At 37.8% G+C, this 22,097-nt stretch overlaps 4 protein-coding genes and 1 non-coding gene across 5 annotated transcripts; 2 read left to right on the top strand and 3 right to left on the bottom strand.

The window, feature by feature from the left end:
- The first annotated feature begins 442 nt into the window (after positions 1–442).
- On the top strand, positions 443–5,464 carry LOC113170300 (cytochrome P450 4B1). Its single transcript, XM_026372341.1, is given in 13 exon segments — positions 443–1,023; positions 1,362–1,506; positions 1,687–1,731; positions 1,831–1,958; positions 2,062–2,097; positions 2,099–2,187; positions 2,290–2,444; positions 2,590–2,696; positions 2,927–3,117; positions 3,244–3,377; positions 4,059–4,123; positions 4,221–4,303; positions 4,708–5,464. Coding segments are annotated over 13 exon segments (1,527 nt in total). The 5' UTR covers positions 443–846; the 3' UTR covers positions 4,880–5,464.
- A 134-nt stretch (positions 5,465–5,598) lies between these two features.
- Positions 5,599–10,665, bottom strand: ppp1r8b (protein phosphatase 1, regulatory subunit 8b). Its single transcript, XM_026373355.1, has 7 exons — positions 10,563–10,665; positions 9,998–10,058; positions 9,507–9,660; positions 8,774–8,991; positions 8,249–8,393; positions 7,675–7,739; positions 5,599–7,418 (listed from the first exon to the last, which is right to left on the bottom strand). The coding sequence occupies exons 1-7, from the start codon at positions 10,610–10,612 to the stop codon at positions 7,065–7,067; spliced, it is 1,047 nt and encodes a 348-aa protein (XP_026229140.1). The 5' UTR covers positions 10,613–10,665; the 3' UTR covers positions 5,599–7,064.
- LOC113171183 lies at positions 9,728–9,892 on the bottom strand. Its single transcript, XR_003299685.1, has one exon.
- Positions 10,666–11,635: 970 nt separating the features above from the next.
- On the top strand, positions 11,636–15,476 carry themis2 (thymocyte selection associated family member 2). Its single transcript, XM_026373089.1, has 6 exons — positions 11,636–11,807; positions 12,192–12,332; positions 12,418–12,843; positions 13,333–14,543; positions 14,820–14,937; positions 15,035–15,476. The coding sequence occupies exons 1-6, from the start codon at positions 11,705–11,707 to the stop codon at positions 15,145–15,147; spliced, it is 2,112 nt and encodes a 703-aa protein (XP_026228874.1). The 5' UTR covers positions 11,636–11,704; the 3' UTR covers positions 15,148–15,476.
- Positions 15,477–16,920: 1,444 nt separating this feature from the next.
- On the bottom strand, positions 16,921–21,938 carry rpa2 (replication protein A2). The gene is made up of 9 exons (XM_026369940.1): positions 21,800–21,938; positions 21,491–21,585; positions 20,674–20,775; positions 20,166–20,279; positions 19,607–19,681; positions 19,095–19,211; positions 18,399–18,527; positions 17,988–18,082; positions 16,921–17,408 (listed from the first exon to the last, which is right to left on the bottom strand). Exons 1-9 carry the CDS (start codon positions 21,810–21,812, stop codon positions 17,321–17,323), a joined length of 828 nt encoding a protein of 275 aa, XP_026225725.1. The 5' UTR covers positions 21,813–21,938; the 3' UTR covers positions 16,921–17,320.
- Positions 21,939–22,097: the final 159 nt, after the last annotated feature.

Raw genomic sequence — 22,097 nt, 5'->3', positions numbered from 1 at the left:
GCTTAAACTGCATTGAATCAGTTTAAACTGAATTGAATCAGTTTAAACTGAATTGAATTGAATCAGTCTATTTCACTTTTCTTCCAAACAGTAACTTTCCTTCAGGGGTTATCCTGACTGATTTATGGTTAACAGAAAGCAAAACAATTTACATAACATGAGCAGCATGAATCAGATGTGACTCATCCTAGCACAAGTTTACTCATGCTTAGGATCTGGTCATTTTAATATTGGCGCTTCATTCATTCACGACTCACTGAATGTTTAGATTCATCATTAAACAGGTTTAACACATCTGTATGATAACAGCCTGTAGTTCAAGTTTATCACTGTAGAGTCTGTTTTTACAATCTGCAAAATTCAATCTTCAATCTTGCCATGTACAGTGCTGAATAATTATTTGATGAGCTGGAGGTGGTTTTAAGAAAATGTATATGCAGTGTATTTTGTTAATTGCTTTATCTAGCTGCAATCTTAAGCTATAATGTTCAGTTTTTACATTACTGTGATAGATTTTCATGTGTGGGGTCAATGTTTGTGGTGCTGCTGAATTCTATTGCTTTATAATTACAGGTGTTTGTGTGTTCTTATCCATGTCATTTAAAATAATGAAATTGAGCTAAAGAATAGAGACACAGCGAGGAAGACATTTAAAAAGTAAAAGTAAAATTTATTGCTGATGGTGTTGCTGTGAGGTGATCGTTTGATTGACAGCTACGCGCAGATGAGCCCGCCCACCCTGCAGCCACCGGCGATTACGTGATCCGCCTGCAGAGTCTGTTATCACCAAGTAGGTGTAGTGAAGTTCAGACAGAGTTCCTCCGGCAAAGAGCAGGACTCGGCGGGATGGCGTTAACGGAAGTCTTCGTGTATTTTCCGCTGCATCACTTCTTTGCTGTGCTTTGTTTTGTTGCATTTGTTTACAAGTTGACAGTGTTGCTCGCGAAAAGACGCTTCACGATTCAGAGCACTGAGGTTTTCCCAGGACCGCAGAGGCACTGGCTCTTTGGACATGTTTTCGAGGTAAATCGGACAGTTCACTATTGATTGTTTTGCACATGTTGTCCAGTGAACCATTTCAATACGCCACTGAATAATATTTTCTATTTAGGCCTATATGCATATCTCAGGTCTGCAAGATTTTATTATTATACAAATCAATGTATGCAGTGAATTCAAATATTATTTATACACTGTTAATAAGGGACATTAATTACATTCAACAATTGAGCATTTATATAGTGGCATTTCTACTTTGACTCATGTAGATGATCTCAGTACTTTTATCGCCAATTAAAGATACCGACTTGGTAAACATAATAAAGAAAACATACGGATTGTGTCTTGTTTTCTTCTCTCAGTTTAAACAAGATGGGACAGACTTGGACAAGTTTGTGAAGTATGGACGGCAGTACCCTTATGCTTTCCCACTGTGGTTTGGTCCCTTTGTTTGTTTCCTCAACATTCACCATCCAGATTATGTGAAAACCCTACTGACAACTACAGGTGTGTGAACACTCACTTTTATGATTAATAATAATAATAATAATAATAATAATACAAATCGTTACAACAGTGCAATCGTGATTTAATTACTGTCTTCGTTTTACTTTGTCATGAGCTACATAGACAAACCCACAAGAAGAGATCAACATAACAAACTTTCTTTTTTCTTTTTTCTAACAGAGCCAAAAGATGATATTGCATATAGGTTTATTACGTCTTGGATTGGTAAGACTGCTTTACTTTTTTACCAAAGCTTTGGCTTAAAGTAGGATTGCTCCCCAATGGCTTTGCTGAGTCACTCACATGTGGCCTGTCTCTGTTCAGGGGAAGGTCTACTGGTGTCAAAGGGTCAGAGGTGGTTTCGACACAGAAGGCTCCTGACGCCAGGCTTCCATTATGATGTTCTGAAACCATATGTAAACCTGATGTCAGAGTCTGCTAAAACTATGTTGGTAAGTGGTAATGATGGAAACATAACAAGACCAGGTTGTCCAGACGACAACGCTGGTTGAGTGCGTTGGAGTGTAATCACTACTTTTGCTTAACCGTTGGCAGGACAAATGGGAACGTTATGCAAAGACTAATGAATCCTTTTGAACTGTTTGAACACGTGAGCCTCATGACACTGGACAGCATCTTGAAGTGTGCATTCAGCTACAACAGCAACTGTCAGACTGAGAGGTGAGTTCATGAAAACTTCGTGTTGTTTAGTTTTCAGCTGTCTGAGCGATGTCTGAGTGGGGGAAATGTAGCATTTAATGTTTGCCTATGTTCTCATTTCAGTGGAACAAATACATACATCAAAGCGGTATATGAGCTCAGTTATCTGGTTAATCTGCGGTTCAGGACGTTTCCATACCATAGTGACTTCATATTCTCTCTCAGCCCACATGGGTTTAAATATCGGAAAGCATGCAGGGTGGCTCACAGTCATACAGGTAAACTTAGCACACATCACTTGATTGATGCCGTCTTAAACCACTTCAAAATATTGATGGCATTGAAGTGCATCAGTTTGCTATATTACTTGTACATTGCTTGAGTGAGTCTGCAAATCCTCATTAATTATTTTGTCTTTTAAAGCGGAAGTTATAAGAAAGAGAAAAGAAGTACTAAAAGCAGAGAAGGAAACGGAACGTGTGAAGACCAAGAGAAACCTGGATTTCCTGGACATCCTTCTCTTTGCAAGAGTATGATATGTAACATGTTTTAAATACTAGTCACTTTCTGAAATCAGAATGACACTGTTAAATAACCCCTGCTCTAGTGAGAGTGTAGACAGAAACGCTATCTCTCTATCTTTATTGTATGTTTGATCTGCTTTTATTATGGTCATTGTAAAGTACAGTTGTTATTAATTTTAGTGTTTTGCAAATGACGCAGATGATAAAATAAAGTATAACACTGAACTCCCCTTCAGGATGAGAATCAGCAGGGTCTGTCAGATGAAGATCTACGAGCAGAAGTGGACACATTCATGTTTGAAGGCCATGACACCACAGCCAGTGGCATCTCTTTCATCCTCTACTGTCTGGCCTGCCACCCAGAACACCAGAAGATTTGCAGAAATGAGATCATGGAGGCCCTGGATGGCAAGGACACAATGGAGTGGTAGCGTTAAGCATTATAACATTTTTTTAAGCAATTCAAGATAGTGCCACTCTATGTGACAGCAGCTGGTCATGGAGAGCTTTAAGTCACTTTACTGATCAGCAACACTGTGTCTGTCTTTTGCAGGGAGGATCTTAGCAAAATTCCATACACTACGATGTGTATAAAAGAATCTCTTCGCCTTTACCCTCCTGTGCCGGGATTTTCCAGAACAATCACCAAACCCATGACATTTTTTGATGGACGGTCTATGCCTGAAGGTCTGTGATGCATGTCCCAGTCATTATAAGACTAATCAGATATACTGTATGTAAGTTAAAGTTCTTGAGAAGTGTGCAGACAGCGTAGTCTTGCATACATGGCAGCCTTTACCCTACTGGCCGATAATAAAACATTAACTTTTTTATGGCCCTCCCTCAGTTTTTGATGTACAAAGTCATCCTCATGCGGCTTGTTAACATCTTTTGTATCCTAGAAGCTTTAAGTAGTTTTATATGTTTACAATTCAACTGTGAAGTCAGACTCACAGAACAACAGTGGGAGCAGTGTAAATATTTGCTTCTAAAGGTTTTGGAGCGAGGCTATCCTTTGTAACCAGTTTTCTATTTTCAGCAATTTCTGCTTGTTTAGTAAAATTTGCTGCGTTTTCATTTATTGTACTTTGATGATAACTAATACATTTACATCCCGCTTTTTGGCTAAACCTGCACAGCCATCTGCATATGGGTTGAACAGAGCATAGCAGCGGATAGAAGAGCATAGCATAGCAGGGGGAGAGAGGGCTCAGTGGGGCAGAGTGGATTTATTTTGAGCATATTGTGGTATATAGAGGTTATATGGGGTTGGTCAATATTTAGTTACACAGTAAAACATTGGTCAATTGTCAGTGACTTATCCACTGACACCTGCAACCTAAACAAATCTATGCTTCTCATTTGTAGGTTCTCATGTTGGTGTAAGTGTGTATGGGATTCACAGGAATGCAACTGTCTGGGAAAACCCTGATGTGAGTCAGTTTAGTAGTAAACTTTAACACAACCATTACAAACATGTGTGATATACCCAACATTGATGTTTATTCTTCTCATCGTGGTTTATTACAGGTATTTGACCCACTGCGTTTCCTACCAGAAAATGTTTCCAAGAGGTCACCTCATGCGTTTGTTCCTTTCTCAGCTGGACCAAGGTTTGTCCACACCTACAGTGTGACTGTCTCACAATTAGAATTAAGCTGGGAGGTTAGTCATGCTGAAGTGAACTCAGTGTAAGATAGAATTGATCTAAGTAAGAAATGTTTATATTATTAATGATGGCTACTGCTAGTTCATTCTTCTAATATTCAGAGAAAAAACAAACACTAATAAGACAGTAGTCACATCAATTATGAAACAAGAGATCGAGATTCCGAGGAAACTGACTTCTGAATTCTCAAACCTCAAGTCAATATCTTTTCCCTCTAAATAAAAAATAAAACTATGATGATGCTTTTGCTGCACATCTACTCCCATAACATGTTGCTTACTTCCAGTGGTGTGGCTTCTTAAATTACTCGATTACTACGATTTTTATTTTATTTTTTTTATCCCTCAGAAACTGCATTGGTCAGAACTTTGCCATGAATGAGATGAAAGTGGTGATAGCCATGACACTGAAGAGGTACAAGCTGATTGAAGACCCTGCTCACAAACCCAAGATAATTCCTAGACTGGTGCTCCGGTCAATCAATGGCATCCACATCAAGATAAAACCTATAAACCCATAATTCAAAGAGTTGATCTGTGTTAAAGTTTAAAATTATCTGAACTTTTACACTAACACCAAGTGTACTGGAGTTTAGTCACTTGATTTGTTTTGGTGCAAATCATTGGTAAAAAATGTAATTGCATTTATATTTTATACTAATGTTTTCTAATTGAACTGAAGCATTTTTTTTATGATGATGATGATGAACTTGATGATTTAGCATTATCAAGTTAAAAACAGGAATATTACCTGTATCATTAACAAAAAATCAATAAGCTATGTCTAAAAAAAATAACATCTTAAAAAGTAACTTTGTTTCTCCATTTGTGATTGTGTTATTCAGTACAATATGTTTAGTACCGTAGTTATTTGTTAATGGCTGCACAAGGATCAGGTTAAATAATTATGAAGGATTTTACTGATAATTTGTTTACACCTTGTTCCCTGTCCATGTTTAATTGTGTTAAAGTTGAGTTATATTATGTTTACTACTACTGTGTGAATCACATTTGACTTACAAGGCATTTAGATTTGAGGTCCAAAGTACTGCTGAGATATGTTTTGGGAAGGTGTGGTATGAAATACAATAGAAAAATAAATTTATACACTGAATCACCTTTGTTCTCATTCTGTGCTGTTTGCTAACAAGCGATCAAAGCACTTGCCCTAAGAGGACCTCACATCGGGTACAAATTTGAAATACAGACAGAGCAAATTCAATGCAAACTGAAAACATGGTCGAGCTGAGTCAAAAGTAAGTCATTTTTTATTTACAGTCTTATGATTACAAAATCCACACACCCACACGGACAAAGAGTCAACAGCACATTTATAAAAATGACACACTTTGTCTTTCTTCAGTCTACAGCCTTTCATTACTTATTAAAGGTCCCATGAAACAAGCACTTAAACTTCATGTCAACTCGAGTCCAACGCTAAATGTGATTCCATCTCTTCAACTCAACCAGCTTTTCTTACATAACCAACTAGCTACAAGCAGTGTTTACACTAAACCTGATACTTCAAAGTCCATTATCTCACCTAACAAACTCAGAGTGACAAAGGTTGCTGTGGTGGCATTGTGGTTAACATATATATTATAAACTGTGACTGTGGCTTCCTGGGTGTGATGAGAGCTGGGGGGCCTTAGTTACAGATTACTTTCCCTGTAAATCTTTGGAAAAAAATACGCCAAGTAAAACCATTTCATGGGACCTTTTAGTTGGTTGATCTGGGAAAACAACATATGAGCAGTTTACTGTACGACCTACACTGTAGTCTTACTTCTTAAATCCAAACCATTCAGTTTTTACTATTTGCTAGCACAACTGGTTGCTCTGTTAGAATCCATTCTGATGTTGCATGTCACTACCAAACATTAATCCAATTAGTAAGCCATTGTAGAAACCTGCACTGCATACTGTAGCTTAGAAAATGATCAGTGTACTGTTTAGATGGGCAAATGGAGATGAGTTTAAAGTTGCAAAGTGCAACAGGTGAGTAACAGTTTTACTTGCAAGTCTGCAGCCAAACCTCACTGGAAACTCTCCCCTTTGAGCACAAGTCACCATCTACTGGCTTGTAGAACAATTGCAATAATATTGGTCTAATACAGAATGTAAATGTTTCAGTGAGAAAATCAATTGATTCTGTTATATTATAAGGTTTTCAAAATAAAAAGCAGCCCTGTGTTTGGATATAAACTAGCTTCATATCTGTATTCTGACTTCCTGGATTTCTCACAGTAAAATATTTAATATAAAAGTAATTTTTTGCCATTTGTCTAATAGCATTATCAAAATGAGAGGAGTGGAAAAAAATGTTGAAACATGTTTAGTAGAAAAACAAAATCCAACTTTACAACCAACACAATAAAAATGTAACTAAGTGTCCCATCATGTTGTATTTATGAAGCGTGTCGCTTAGACAAGCATATCTCACTGCCACTCTGAGGCTCAAATGTTCACTGTCAAGTCTTGTGAATTTATATGAGCTTTGTCTGGAGTCAACAAGATCTCCAGACAAAATATCAGCTGCTGACTTGTAAATGTAGACAACATCTTTTGATAGATGAGTGTTGCTTTGCTGTGATGACACAAAAAAATGAAAAAAAGAAAACTGAATTGAATGAGCCCACCTCCTTCAAGCCACAGACCCTGATGCATTTGCCGGTAACCTGAGAGTCAGCAGCTTTAAGAGCCTGGTTAGATGAGTAGTGAAGGAGTAGGTTTCTTCCCCGGCCAAGCTTCTTTGGCATACTTCTTTTTGCGTGGCTCGTTGTGCGTTTCTGGTAAGTAAGGGGCTGTGACAGGGGTGGGGTTGAGGGTGACAGGAGGCTGGGGAGCCTCTGGGGCCAGGTCCACCTCTGGTGCTGGATTAGGGAAGGGCAGCGGAAGCCCTCCCTGCATAGAAGCACCTCCTGGAGCTCCTATAGGATGGTTCTCATGACTAGTTGGAGGCAAGTCCCCATAGAGACCTCCACCCAAGCTGTAGCCATGCATGCGTTTTGAAGCAAAGTCATCAAGACCCAGAGTGTTTTGGCCCTCTGATCTCCGTTTCTACAGTGGGGATGACATTATTAATTCCACAAGTCTTAATTAACCCCTGATGCTACACATAACATATCCCTTATATCCCTGCCTTACATCCATACTTTTAAGGTGAATATTCTGAACCAGTTATAAACTTAGCTTGAATGGAGCACCAGTTTTTGGTGAGTAACCCACTGCTTTGTTGAGTAACTCAACAGCTGGCTATGTAGCATGTCACCCTAAATGTAACTCAAATTATTTTAATAGCAAAACCAAAGCTTACCTTGATGGGGATGACAGCAGTCTGTATCATATTTCTAAAGCGCCCCACCGAAGGGTCGATATCCTCTGTAATTATGTATAAAGCATGTTAGAATTAATACATGTCATAGCAAATATTACTTAAAAAATACATGCATTTGTCTAGTGATATGACTTGGTTATAAACAGTCCTCTTCAAAAGTACTGCAATGACAAAGCTGATTTGTTTTTGCCATCTAGCCAGTATTTTCTGAGAGGACTGTATTTAAAACACAATAAGACATCTCTCACTGCATCATCAAAATAATTAGAGCCAATTAAGGAAATTAGATAGTATCTTAAGCCTGTTAAAAATATACATTTAAATGAAGAGCAACTTTTGTTTAAGTTAAACAGTTATAAAGTAGCTAAATGCTAACCTAGAAAATTCATAGAAACCTTCACACAAGAACTGTAACTATTTACAAAATGACTTTTTTTTTAAATTACAGTTTACAAGTAGAAATTGTTTAAAAATGTCAGTAAAAAACAAGAATTAAAACAACATAAAGCTTCTTCTCAGTCTTCTTAATAGTATGTTATTAACTTATTTGTACCTGGGTTAATGATGGAGTCCTCCTCACTGAAAGTTACTCTAGAGTTTCTGCGTTTCCTCTTAGGCCTCTGAATTTCTAGGTTTCCTTCCTCAATTGTCAGGAGCGAGATGCGCTTGTTGTGAGCCGTGTTGAACTCTGTCAGGTTCTGGCACATAAAAAAAATTTGTGATGTGATAACACTGATATCAGGATATAACTAACAACACTGCACCAAATAAAGTACAATAATCTAAATCTTCAAACGATAGGAAGAGTAAACATAACTACTACAGGTCATATAATTATTAGATTGGTTTATATCAATATGTTTTTCAAAAATTTGGAAAGTGTATCTATAAGGATAAAAAAAGTCAAATTTTAATGTTCACAAACGTTGTTCATATATGTTCATATATACTAAACATTATTTAGCCTTTTTATGGTACTGTAGCTAAAATAAGAATTTGTAAATTTTATGCTTTTTTTTTCTCTTTTACATAGTTCATGTTTGAAAGGATGAAAATATTATCAGGACAGTAAATGTACCTCCAGCTCTGTCTCTTCTTCTGGAAGCCCAAGCAGTCCTTTCAGCTCCTCATCTTCTCCTGCCTTACTGTCCCCTGTGCCAGCTGTGCCTTGAGTTTGAGGTTTCTCTCTGATGGTGTAGGTCCGCGTTGAAGCGCCAAAAGATATCGTAGAGTCAATTGGAACCTGCTGGGGCTTGTGTGCCTCCAGACGAATGTGTCCAAGAAATGTACCGTGTGCTAGAATTGTGAAAATCATATAAAGAGTGTGTTAGTAGAGATTTTTTATGGTTTTAAAATGTTATTTCATTATGAAACTGAATCAAGTGGGCAACAATAAAAGAATAATAATTTGAAATGGACCAGGGAACCAATCAAAACATGAAATTATGAATTTGCATCAAACAAGCACATCAGAGTTAATGACTCCATATACCACACTTTGCCATTATTTCTGTAAGTTTAATGTGATCCTTGCCCATTCTATGGGGGCTGCCATTAAAAATTATTTTCATAACATGCAAAGTATTTTCTCTTTGGACCAACAGTCCGAATATATTAGTCTATTTTTTGTAGTGACATAAACCTCTGATTTGCAGACTTGGAACAACATTTAATAACATTTATTATTTTTGCTTGAAAACTAACAGACAAGTCATTTCAGCCCTTTTGTGCATTTCCTGCATGTAATATTGGACTCGGTCACTGGTACTGAATACAAAATGTACAAAAAAGTGTCATTGTAAATGTCTTACTGCTGTTGAGATCTATGAGAAAGACCCTTTTTAGGTGTTTGTGGTAGACCAGGGCAGCGTGGACACGTGAGCACGACTGGTGGTCGATGGTGAAGTCACACCAGTCGGGGTTCCTCCCAAACAGGTAGTACTTCTTTTCATCTATGATCAGTTTCTACAAGAAAAGAGTTTCAGTGTCAGTGAAACAGCTGTTGAAAATGTCTGTCAACGGTCTGCAGTGTATCTGTGCCTCTGAGCCATAACTCAACAGTGTAACTTCCCACTGAAAAGCTTAAATCTCAGGGCTGATGTTGTTCTCGCACCGTTTGAAGCCTTGCAGCCATGGGAAATCCCAGTGTGCAACACATCCAGGACAGGGTAGACTGTCAGGCTCGTATCTGGTGCATTCAGCTACCACACCTCCCACAAGATTATGTATTACATGCTTTAATACGAGTATACAGTAACGTTAAGTGGATGGCAAGACCACAGTGACTTCAAAAACCATTTACCTCTATCAATTTGTCTCCCTTCATCACGTCTAGATGGAGACCTGGGGGCGGCTTGCCTGCCCTGAAAGCAAACAACTGGTGAACGCTTTATACATTTATACATTTATTATTGGTATTTGTACAAAGTGAAACATATACATCTGTTTATCGTGTTTGATTGCTTAATAAAAGCGAGAGCTTCGACATCGACAGCATGGAAACAACTGCGTTAACACTACCGTTAGCATTACCGCGGTGGATATCTGCTGCAGGATACTATAACAGACCCCACAAAAGCTAAGATATATCAACATGCATTGTTTTAATCTATCTCAATGTTAAATACGTGAAGCACCTTTTTGCAAAAAAAAAAACACCTAACACCATTTATAAAGCAATGCTAATATTAACGGGTCATCCCGAGGCTGCTAGCTTGCTTAGATGCTAACTGTAGCTACAGCAAATGCAAAGCTTTTCCGTGAATAAAACAAAGTTATATAAATGAAAAAAACCTCGTTGTGTTCAATTGCACCTTATATAACACTACAAACAAACAATTAGAACTTTGACATATGCATTTTCTCACCACGATGGGCAATCAAAAGGTGGAGGATCTTTGCTTGTTTTAGTCGCCATCTTGCCTCAGCGTCTCAGAGCCGAACTGCATCGTGGGTAAACGTCGCTCTGGGATTTTGGGAGTTGTAGTCCTGCAACCCTGACAAACAAAAGACACATTCAACATGTTACTGTGTTAATGTTAACGGGATTGTAGTCCATTGATATTTTGTCCATAACTGAGAGGAAACAGTTCAGTTCCTTAAATGAACTGAACATACTTGCATTTATGCTACATGACTTTGGTCAAAGTGGAGTCAAATAACTGATGGCATAACCAGATTGAGTTGTGGAAAAAGGGGGGGAAACCCCAAAAAGATACTGATCTTTGAGGCTTCATTTGGAAAGTGTTGTGGGTTCTAACAGAAGCTGTAAGGGGCTGCCTTGTCATGTCACAGAGGTGGGAGGATGCCTAGTTTACTCTAATGCAGCTCAGCACGAGGAAGTGAGGATGCTGTCTTTTTCTACCATGTCTGTAAAGTTTGAGTAGCGCGCACATTTCCTGTATCAGGGATGTGTCATAGACTTTAAAAAGCACAATATACTGTATATTAGAGCAGAAGGGCGGCACATGACTAAAAGGAAATATCCAAAGAGCTTTTCTCGCTTAGCTAATTGAAATGTGTGATGTCAAGTATCACCCATCATGTTGGGTTTTGCCACTTAGTTGTATTAGACCCCTGTTTAGACCCTGTATTAATCTGTTTTTTCCATTTGAGAATGTAGTTTGTTATTGCATGGCAATAATTTGATTTGTGCACATTGCAAAATTCCCCACACACACATACACACACAAGTACATTTTGACAAATGCCTTTATAGTACAGTTTAGAGTGTCTTGATTTATTTACTCTAGAAATCAGACTATATGCTGCAGTCCTAAACACTTCAGAATAAAATCCTGTGCATTTTCTTAAAAAAACACACAATAGCAATAGCCTACGACGTGTGAGTCATGTCAATTGGCCCGATGCAAGCATTGTGCAAACAGCTCCTTTAACTTCCTCATTCACTTTTGTGGTTTTTTGACTAAGAAAGCATCACCCTTTTATGCTGTGCTTGTCACTTGCAGTCTGCCTTCATTTTTGATTGCAGCAGACTGAGGCAACCGTGATGGCAGGCGCAAGTGCTTTGCCACTTCAACAACTAATTGCTTCCCTGGACAATGCTTGTCTACCAAAAATTTTACAGGTTTGCTCTGGAGTGTATTTCCAAGGTAGGTCTTTTAAAGTTTTATGCCATGTGCACTGAAACTGTGAGTGTAAAACAAAAAACAGCTCAAGCAATAAAAGATTACTTGAGGAGGTTAGATTTCTGCATTGTGTATGTCTGTATATTTAGCATTCATTTATATCTGTGTAAATATTCATCTCATCATGTGTATTGATAACTTTTTTAATCCAAATTCAAGATTTCTAAAAGCCAAATGAGACAGAGAGCGATTGTTTGAGTAGAAACGTTTGTATTGTTCATTTTAACGAGAAACATAGTAGAGTTTTGTAAGATTGAGTGGCAGTAAATATGTTTTTTTTTATATTTTTACCCCATGCGGAACAAATCTTTGTTCCTGTTTCACCCTGCTCCTTACTTTCTGTTTCAGGGTCTATATATGAAATTTCTGGGAGTGAAGTGTGCTTTTCTACCGGGGATTTAATAAAGGTCATTGGCATTGAGCTACTATCAGTTTCCTGTGAAGACATCAGAAACAATGAGAAGTTTGAGTTGCCTATTGGCCACACAGGTTGGTCTGTGTTTTAAACAGCGTTTCTTGTGAGAGTAGCTTAAGGCATTTTGCAGCTCCGCATTGACTTTTGTCTGTTTCTTAGGTTTGTTCAAGGTTGTTCCAGAGGAGATGCCGTACAGTACGGTGGAAGAGATGGTGAGCTTAAGACCTGTAGGCCTGGAATCCTGCCTTCCCTTCACCTTTACCAGTCACTCCAAGATGACTTTTGGCAATTTCACACTTGGGGCTGGGAGAGCTTTGACAATACTCTCTGTTGAGAACCTTGAGGGAGAGGAGAGTCAGGTCCGCTGCCATGTTCAAGGGCAACAGGAAGCCTCAGCTGAAGTGTATATTCCTCTCTCTTACCATGGAGAGTTTTATGAGTGTGAGAGTGAGGAATGCTTCACGTTAAAGGAGATCATGTCCTCACCTTGTCTGAGAAGTCGAAGGTTTCGCTTCGTGAACACCACCAAATATGAACATCCCCTTGTCTTCAGTCCAATATACCAGGTTCAAGCCATCATGAGCTGTGAGAATAACTTTTTTGCTTTATTTATCTTCACATACTTTTTTATCTGTTCATACGCTTTGTGTGTAATTGATAAACAATATAGAATGTAACCTTTTGTTATGTTAAGTACTGTACTTAAATATGATTTTGAGGTACTTGAAACTTGCATATTTATTTATTATTATATTATTTATTTTTATTTATTACATTAGGTATAGTATGACATGAATATGCAAGATATTATCTACCGAAATAACAGACTTGTGAAATATAATGAATTTTTTTAGAATAATCTATCAACAGAATTTAAAAATTAGCACAAACATTACTGACGGAATAAAACATATACAACATACTGTACAGTCCGTTCTCATATAGGGAACATTTTATACACAGTAAGCACTTTGACTTTTTTAGGTCTTAACCTGTTCCCATAATTGCTAACCCCATTGCGTGCATGATTTAAATTTACTGAGCGTTCTGACAGCTGTTCTCATTTTTCTACAGTGAGGAAGAATGTGTTAAAGTTCCCTTCCAGCTTAGAGGTAGATGTGGTGGATGTCACTGAGCTATGTCAAGATGTAAATTTTGTGACCCCGCTCAGTCTCACCGATGTCCTTTCCCAGCCAGATGGCTCCTTCCCTGCACTAGTGGAGGTTTTGGAAAAGCCAGAAGTCCGCTCACTCTTCAAGTGCAGCTGGCTGCCAGAAATTAGCAATAATGAACATTTGGTTTTCCACAAGAAAGGAACGTCAGCTATGGTCTTAATATCCAGCTTGAAGAGCCGGAAGGCACAGCAGTTCTTCCTGGTATCTCAACAGTACAGTGGACGCTTTAAGAGACGGCCAAGAGAGTTTAATTCAGTGTACGAGGTGTACGTTGCTTCAGTCCAGGCACCAGGATTGAAGGTCAGTGTATCAAGGACCTGTGAGGAAGTTGAGGAGGAGGGCCTGCCTGCTCTCAGTGTGGGGGAACAGCTGGAGGTTGTTCGCTGCGAAATGATGGAATTGCCTTGTGTTAGCAGCAAGAAACAGAAGGAGTCTGTGGAGGCTCTTTTGTGTCAGCGTCTTCAAGATCCAGATGACGGGGATGATGATGATGAAGAAGAGGAAGGAGAGGTTAAGCTGGACAATGAGAGAGAGGACATTTTTCTACCTCTGTACATGCAGGGTCACTTCGTGGAGGTAATCACTGATAACAAGAAGTACAAACTCAAAGACTTTGGGAAGGAGTTTAGTTTGCCGCTGGATGTTAAAGTGGTGAGCCGTGATACAGAACTCGAGACTGATCCTTTAGCTGGATTTGCATGTCTCAAAATAGAGGGGGCTATGTTAGAGCCCATGATCCAGGCAAGCTTTCCACAGAAGCCAGACCACTGTTTCGAGATCCCAGCCCAGTGGCTCTCTATGTCTGTCTCTTTCACCAAAGATCCTCTGCCATGGCCCAGTGATCAACCCCCCACGCTGCGTGTGGATAAGGTCATTGAAGTGACAGACACGTTTTTTTATGAATTTCGCAGAAAGGGGGTTTCAGATGCTGCTCCTCCACCTCGACCACCCAAGCGCAACCTGTCAACTTCAAAGCCTCCAAAAAAATCAAAAAAGAAATCAAGCAAGGGAGGCAAATCTAAAAATGTACAGAAAAACAGCGCCCCAACTACAGAGTTTGCAGACTTGACTCTGAATAGCCGGAAAAGGCCCCCAGCTCCCCCTCCTCCTGTAAGTATGACTTCTCACACACATATTACCTCTCCAAGAGCTCGTTATAATCTATTGTGGTTCTGGTGTAATTTTTAAGGTGTTCTTGGTAAATGTGTCAAATTAGTTTTTGTAAATTGTAAATTGTAAGTAATTTCGTGTCAGTGTGACTTCCAGGAAATCTGAAACCGGTTACCATGACACTGTGAAAACTCAAGAAGCTTCCACTTTTTTGCTCTGGTTAAGAAGTCATGCATGAAATAAAGCTCAGTGTTTCTCTCTTCCTCTTTTGTTCAGGCTATCTTAGATGATCAGCCTCCACCAGTCGTACCCCGAAAACACATAGCAGCTGAAATGACAACAGGAAAGGCCCTGCCAAACACTTATGTGAAAATAGAGGAATCTGCAAAAAAAGGTGAAGCTCCCTCTGTATACTGTATGACAACATTAAAAAAAATGCAATATGCAAATACCCAGTATTACAAATTTTAAACCGTGTCTTTCTTTTCTAGTGCCGCTGGGTGATGTTGAATCAGATGCGGAAAGTGATCACGATTATGAAATAGTGGAAGATACCTTAGTTACTATGATGAAGAAAGCCCAAGAGAACGTCATTTTCTACTAAAAAAATACATTCTACGGTGACAGTGACACAACACGTCTGGGCAATGGGAAGTGAATATAAGAGCGACTAAAGGAAATTGAGCTATTGTAATTTCTGTTAAGCTCTTGAGTAATTTTACATGAAAGTATACTATTGTATATATGATATATTGCAACACTGCAGTCAAGCCAAGCAAACTGTCTGTTAAATCCTAAATGCTGTTTTCAAACTCATACAATTTAAATAGCTGAAAGTAACATTGTTAATTACCATTTGCAGATTTCAGTTTAATATTGTATTATTTAACTATAAACTTGTGACTGTATACTACATCTGCGACATTCTCTGAGATAGTTAATTCAATTCAATTCAATTCAATTTTTATTTGTAGAGCGCTTTTTACAATTGACATTGTCACAAAGCAGCTTTACACAACCAAAGAACAGTACATGAACAGTGTATGTGTAGATAGTTAAGCATCCTGTGGGAGTTTAAAAATGGATCAGATTACCTATGTTTTATAGCTGGCAGATTCTTTGTCATGATTTAGCGCTATGGACGCTTAGCAAGCGCCCACACAATCAATTGATGTCAAGACCACAGCAACACAAAACTTAACATCCACACTTCATATGTGGTCACACTTTTTTTTGTTCTTAAATCGTTGTCCTTTGCTGAACTCGCTTCATCCTCTTCAAGGCCATGAGCGGTGCTTTGTTATGTACAGGCCATATTCAAAATATGAGCAAATACTATCTTTCTTACAGTATTTATTATTGTAGTATTTGTTTAAATATGATATACTATCGTTGTAGCTTTTGTTAAAGCTTATTATGATGTCAGCTCATTGGTTTAACTATGTAATAGCATTTATTGTGCAATAATAAGTAATTATATGGTTCATTGTGGAGCAAAACCTCAGCAACATAATAGATTATAATCCAGGCAAAGAGAAAACACATCAAACTGTTTTAAAAATGTGTTTAAAAATTTCTTAATAACAGAAATGTATGTTGTAAAAACGTTCAGAGTGGCAGCGATGGCTTACATTTTTTTGTACAGTAAATATGTGGTGTAACATGGGTATGTCAAGCTCCTAACTCATGCAGACTCGAACAGAAAGAAATAATGAGTCCTCGCTCCGAGGCACCACTGTGGCGTCTCACGGTCATCGTGTTCAGAAAGCTTCTTTCCCAATCAAACTAATGATCTGAGACTACACATCATATCCAAATCCATTTTGTTTTTATGTCATTGAAAGGACTTTACGGTGGACAGTACTACAATATACTGTGTGCTCAGACTCTCTCAAAGAAATAAATGCGGCTTTTGCAGGAAAACCCTCTGCAGAAGTAAATAAATATCCTGGCGTACCAACTCTTTTAATGTGGAAAACATCATTTCACTTATTAACTAATAATAAGGTACTAAAAGTTACATTTAGTAACCTTTACTTTTTTTTTTTTTTTATAGAAAAGTGGCTAGAAATCACTAGTTTGTTTAATTCTTTCTAAATCTAGTTTACCAGTGGGACATTGCAGACAGATGTTTGTCTATATTTAGGCATTCACTATGCAAAATTTGTAACACCACTCCCAAAGGTGTGAAAAGATGTCTGTATTTAAACCTGATTAGGTTTTAATATCATAGCATTGTAGGTGGATTAAAGAGTTTTTAACTTAATGAGGAATAGTGAAGTGCACACACTGTATTATTAAGAGCTAATATTATGTTAAAAATCATCAATCATTCAAAAAGTGTATTTGTGCATTATTAAACAAAAGAAGTCTAATATATTTTATATAATCAATTTAATTTTGACAAAAAAGTAACACAGAGACAAAGAAAAATGTAGTACTTTAGTTCCAAATGTTTAAGATGCTTTACAAAACACAGATAAATTGTATTAACAGCTAACAACAGCTTCTTCAAAAGCAACTACTTTGTTTTTGCAAAATAGCAGAAGCAACCTCAGGAGTACAGAATAGGCAAATTGAGGTCTCACCAGGCATCGACTACTATATTGTTTAACTGACACTAGCCATAGTACCTTAACAGAAAAGTAATCTGAAGAGGTTAAAAAGTTTGTGAATAGCTTATAGCTTTCAGTTATAAATCCTGTGCTAATTACTTATGTTAGATTAAACTGAAATAAGCAACGCCACTGGTGCTGCTGTTGGGACGTCAAAGGTATCTAATCATCGTTGTCTGTTGATTTGTAGTGGTCTTCATCAATCGTGGAAAAAATGTGCCCTTCGTTGCTCAGGAATTCCACAGCTTGTCTGTAAAAGCCAAGAGAACTATGAGTAGTATCTTTACAGCATGGATAAAAAAACAAGAAGTCAGACACTTTATATTGCAGTTCTCTTTACTGCGAAGCTAGTTTTTATAAATATGCTGGTGTACCAGCCACATAGACACATTATTAGTGACCTGTCAGTTTGACTTACGTTTGACACTAATCAGCAAAACCATTTACACCGCATCATAGTGTTAATGTTTACCATAAAGAACAAGCAAACAGTCATGAGAAAATGTAATGCTGGCTATGTGATTAGATCACACAGAGCATGCAGCTTGCAGAGTGAGAGCCTGTAGCCTTGTCAGAGTGCCTGTGCTGACCTTTCTCCACCATAACAAAAATACCACATAAATAAAAATCATGCGGAAAAGATAAATTCAAATTAGTTTCAGTCAATGCTTAAAAAGAACTGACCACAATTTTCAACTAGACCACATGCAAACTGTGCCTCAACAAGACATCTCTACACCTGTAATCCAGTAAGCGGCTCTAAATTCACTAGAACACGATGTTCATTTTATTTTAATATTTACGGAGACTTTTTGCAGAATTTTCTTACTTGATGACAGCCAAACTCATGCCACTAAGTCTCTGTTTTAGGTCCTGAATGCTGATGCCCTGTGGGTCTGGGCAGCTCCTTATCAAACTCAGCACCTTCAAAGACAAACAACAACATTAAAACACTTCACACAGCGTCAAACTATAAGCATTTTCTTATCTCTTAGTTAAGACATTAATGTTTTATCTATGTGCGTTTCACATAATTAACAGGTCATAGTTTAGAGGGACAGGAAGTAAGAAGCAGTGAGCTTCATATGTTGTTAGATGGTAGATGTGGTATAAGGTGTTACTTGTGTTGCTGATCAGGAGCAGTTACTCTAACCAGAAGTCCACTGTGCTGTTTTACATATAAGGGAGACCACATTTCTAAAAAGCATTATACTCTAAAAATGTGTTATTTAAAACTCACCTGATTCTGGTTTGCACTTAACCCATTGTTAGCCATGTCACTAGCGCCAGCATAGCCCCCACTCATGCTCCCCACGCCTGGCCGCGACATGGGTGGGACATTAAAGCTCATTTCTCCTCTGGCCGCTGACTGAAAGAGAAACAAAACTAAAATATGTTGACACATTTCTTGGTAACACCACATATATTTCCCCCAGTACGGACAGTCAAAAATGTGAACATAGATAGATAGATAGATAGATAGATAGATAGATAATCTATCTATCTATCTTATCTGTATCTTTAAAACCAAGTCATATGTACCGCGTCTATACTGTTAACAGAAGTAACAAGCTTCGACTACTTTGTCCAAAGTGAAATCTGCAATGTTGAGATCTCCCTTTTTCAAGCAGTCTGATGCTGTAGAGCTTGTAATGTCCTAAAAATTCTTCATTTGAATATCATTAAAATAAAGGAACGAGTCCACTGAAAACAGTTTTTAATGAAATGTCGTCCAGTTTTAAGAAACAGCTAGATACATACATTCCTCTGCTAGAGAAAGTGAATGAACATGTGCTCTCTCACAACCAACCTAAAACTATTCTATGACAGTAGGTAGTAGTTTTAAGAACTCATAGCTAGCCTAATTTCCCCACTTTCTGTGTTACACCCAACAATAAAATTTGCCGAGATTTATGCTTAGGTTAAAAGTGCTCACCATTGTCTGAGGTTTACTGAGCGCCATATGTGCTTGGACAACCTCCAGCATATGTGAGGTGATTTCATTCATGTCTTCCAGCGGCCTGACGCTGAACGCCACAATAGATCTGTGATTCTGATACAGGAAGACAAACACACATGCCTTCAGTCATATGTGAAAAAGCTGAATACACAGGGGACCAAGAAGAGAAGCGTGTGAACAGCTCTGGGAAACATTTATCACACCATTCTCATAGCTTTTCAAGAGACAAACATATGCATGTACAAGTGTAAACCCCAAAACATAAAACCTTTTGAGTACAACTGCTTGTGAAATAAGTTAACATCAATATACGTCAAGTCATATATACTTGCAAGAGAACATAAGGCCAAGCTGCTATATGTTTCTGGTTATTAAAGGGGAGATATTAGGACAGTAAAATGTGTACTGTAAAGTGCCTTGAGATGATTCTGTTGTGTTTTGGTGCTATACAAATAAAATTGAATTGAATTGAATTGAATTAAACTTACCTGAAATGAACGTAGATTGCCAGACACTTTGACATATGTGCCAGGAGGCAGGACAGTACTGTCTACACTGGGGTCCTGGACAAGTCAAAACCACAAAATTGCATGATGTTACCACAGCCTCTAAATATGGAATGTCATCACTACTTAGTTTTTCATAAATGCATCTGGCTTGTGACACAAAGTGCAGGATTAGTGCCTCAGGTATTTTTAAGCCATGCTGGTATGTCTGTATGGTTAAGTGTCATTCAATTGTTTTCTGATCTTGCATCCAAAAATAAATAGTCTTTTCAGTGGTTAAAAGCATACAATGAACAGGAAACCACTTTAAACATGGTGCTCTAGATACTGTGGCCATGTTTTTTTCATGCATTTATATACAGTATGTGTGTATTTTATATATATATATATATATATATATATATATATATATATATATATATATAATTTATTTATTTATTTTTACAAACACCCTTCTTGTTTGTACAAAAGTGACTAAAATTAAGAAGAACACACTAAAACATTAGATTGTGTGCACAAGGTTGAAATAACTGCAACTGACCTCTGTGTCTACCCATTGCTTTACATCCATGGGTGCACCCGTCATGTCGTCAACCTTGTACTGGATGTTGGTCATGGATTTATCTGTGCTCCTGATGACACCCACAATAGTCACCTATAGCACAGAACATAAACAGGTATCAAACAGTACACCAGTAAAATAGCTACCTGCTTATTACGGGAGTGTAACAATGTGATATTCATGTTATATCACTTGACTGAGTATGTGACATTAAACTAAAATGCTTTTTTCCAACTTAGTTTAACTACATAGGTTGTGGACTTGATTTCTCCCCATCAAAAATATAATGGTCATTTTCTAAAACACATTAATCAATAACTAGTTTTACCCAACAGCAAATTAAATGGAAAAGTTTTACATTTGTGGTTGTTTTTCTATTAAACTAAAAGCTTAACAATAGAGAAGAGACATATGATATAATAATTTGTTTCATTAGGCACATAAGATACTTTCACATTCAGCTTTCATGCAGTTTGCTTTGTTTTACCTGGGCAACTTCCACATCTCCAACTTTGAAGGCCTCATCTGCCTGGGAAGCAGACATGAGCTGAGACACTGAGCAGGGGATTATCTGTGTGGCCCGGGTTCTCTGGAAAAATACATACAGACACACAAACATGCAAGGTTCAAGTTAAATTTAAGGGTTTTAATATTAATAAAATATCTTAATATAAGTCCTAACATTTAAATTGTTATTCTGAGATGATAGTTGAAGGAGATTTTTGCAATACCTCTTTAATACATCAATGTATTGACATATCACATTCAATTCCCAGTTGTGTGTGTGTGTGTGTATATATATATATATATATACCCATGCCCCAAAACCCATGCTTACTACTGTTTTTAAAATGCATTTAAAAAAAAAAAATCTAATAAACTGACCTGCTTGTACATCTACACACATTTTTAGAAATATTTTTTGCTAAGCTATGCAATACATGTCACATGTGGTGCTTGTCTGGCAACAGTCTGACATACATACAACACTGTGTGTGTAGGAAATATTTCTTTAGACAGTTTCTTTAATATTTTTTCTTTAAGGTTTCTAAAGTATAACTACTGTTGCTGTCTGTAGAATGAAAATAAAAATATTCAAGACCTCTGTCAGCGGCTTTGATACTGAAAGTGTGGAGTTCTTTTGCTTTTATTCTTAAAGGAAAATAATTGTAACTCTATCAGACACTCTGTAGCAGCTTCAGAGAAGAGGTGGATGTTTGGATTGCTTCTCCTAACAGCTATATTTAGCTTTCCTTCTGCCTGGTTATTATAAAGAGGTTGTAGAGCCGAGTTTCAGTACAGACCCCTTTCTTCTCTCCACCCTGGGATAAGGCAGGTGACGCAAAACCTCCTGGAGACTGAGTGTAGCCTCCGACCATACTGGACTCACTGTACCCACCTGTAGGAAGCAAAACACAGTGGCTGATTAAATAAAGAGGCAGTCATTTGTCCAGTTTCCCGTTTAAGACGTACATGAGTTTGCTAAATCAAATTCAAGACACAACAAAGAAGCAGGTTAGTATCCAAGCTAACGTTAGTCACAGCTACACAACGCCAACCAGCCGACCTGACCGCTTTATGAGCACAACACTGCCCAGTGACATTAAACTCACCCTGATTCCACATGTTGACACTTTGTATTTAAGTGAATAAAAACAAATGTGCACTGTTATTGTGACTGAGAAGCAGGTAAAAACAGCAACACACAGGCCAGCACACTTCCTCCCTCTGTAGTCCCGCGCTAAACTTAATGTACAGCGCATGCGCATTACAGAAGTCCCGCGAAACCTACAAGCTAACGGAAGTTATTTGGAAACAGTTAGCCCTGAATTTGGGTTGACAGGCTCACTAGACGTTACTCATTGGAGTGTATTATTACCATATTTATCACTATCATTTCAAAAGACAACT

The sequence above is a fragment of the Anabas testudineus genome, chromosome 16 (assembly GCF_900324465.2).
Source record: "Anabas testudineus chromosome 16, fAnaTes1.2, whole genome shotgun sequence".
Classification (NCBI taxonomy): Eukaryota; Metazoa; Chordata; class Actinopteri; order Anabantiformes; family Anabantidae; genus Anabas; species Anabas testudineus.
Note: the sequence above shows the minus strand (reverse complement) of the source record. Positions and strands in the feature narration are given on the sequence as shown.

Bases quoted from the DNA above. Each gene is read 5' to 3' on its own strand.
- themis2 (XM_026373089.1), top strand. From the start codon at position 11,705: ATGGCAGGCGCAAGTGCTTTGCCACTTCAACAACTAATTGCTTCCCTG. The intron at 11,808-12,191 runs GTAGGTCTTTTA...TTTCTGTTTCAG, and splicing joins CTCTGGAGTGTATTTCCAAG to GGTCTATATATGAAATTTCT. The intron at 14,938-15,034 runs GTGAAGCTCCCT...TTTCTTTTCTAG, and splicing joins AGAGGAATCTGCAAAAAAAG to TGCCGCTGGGTGATGTTGAA.
- ppp1r8b (XM_026373355.1), bottom strand. From the start codon at position 10,612: ATGGCGACTAAAACAAGCAAAGATCCTCCACCTTTTGATTGCCCATCG. The intron at 8,394-8,773 runs GTACATTTACTG...TTTATGTGCCAG, and splicing joins AAGAAGAGACAGAGCTGGAG to AACCTGACAGAGTTCAACAC. The intron at 7,740-8,248 runs GTACAAATAAGT...ACATAATTACAG, and splicing joins GGACTCCATCATTAACCCAG to AGGATATCGACCCTTCGGTG.
- rpa2 (XM_026369940.1), bottom strand. The intron at 20,776-21,490 runs GTCTGTACTGAA...GTATTTTTCCAG, and splicing joins AGGGTGGAGAGAAGAAAGGG to AGAACCCGGGCCACACAGAT. The intron at 18,528-19,094 runs GTGAGCACTTTT...TTTCTCTTTCAG, and splicing joins TCAGTAAACCTCAGACAATG to TCAGCGGCCAGAGGAGAAAT.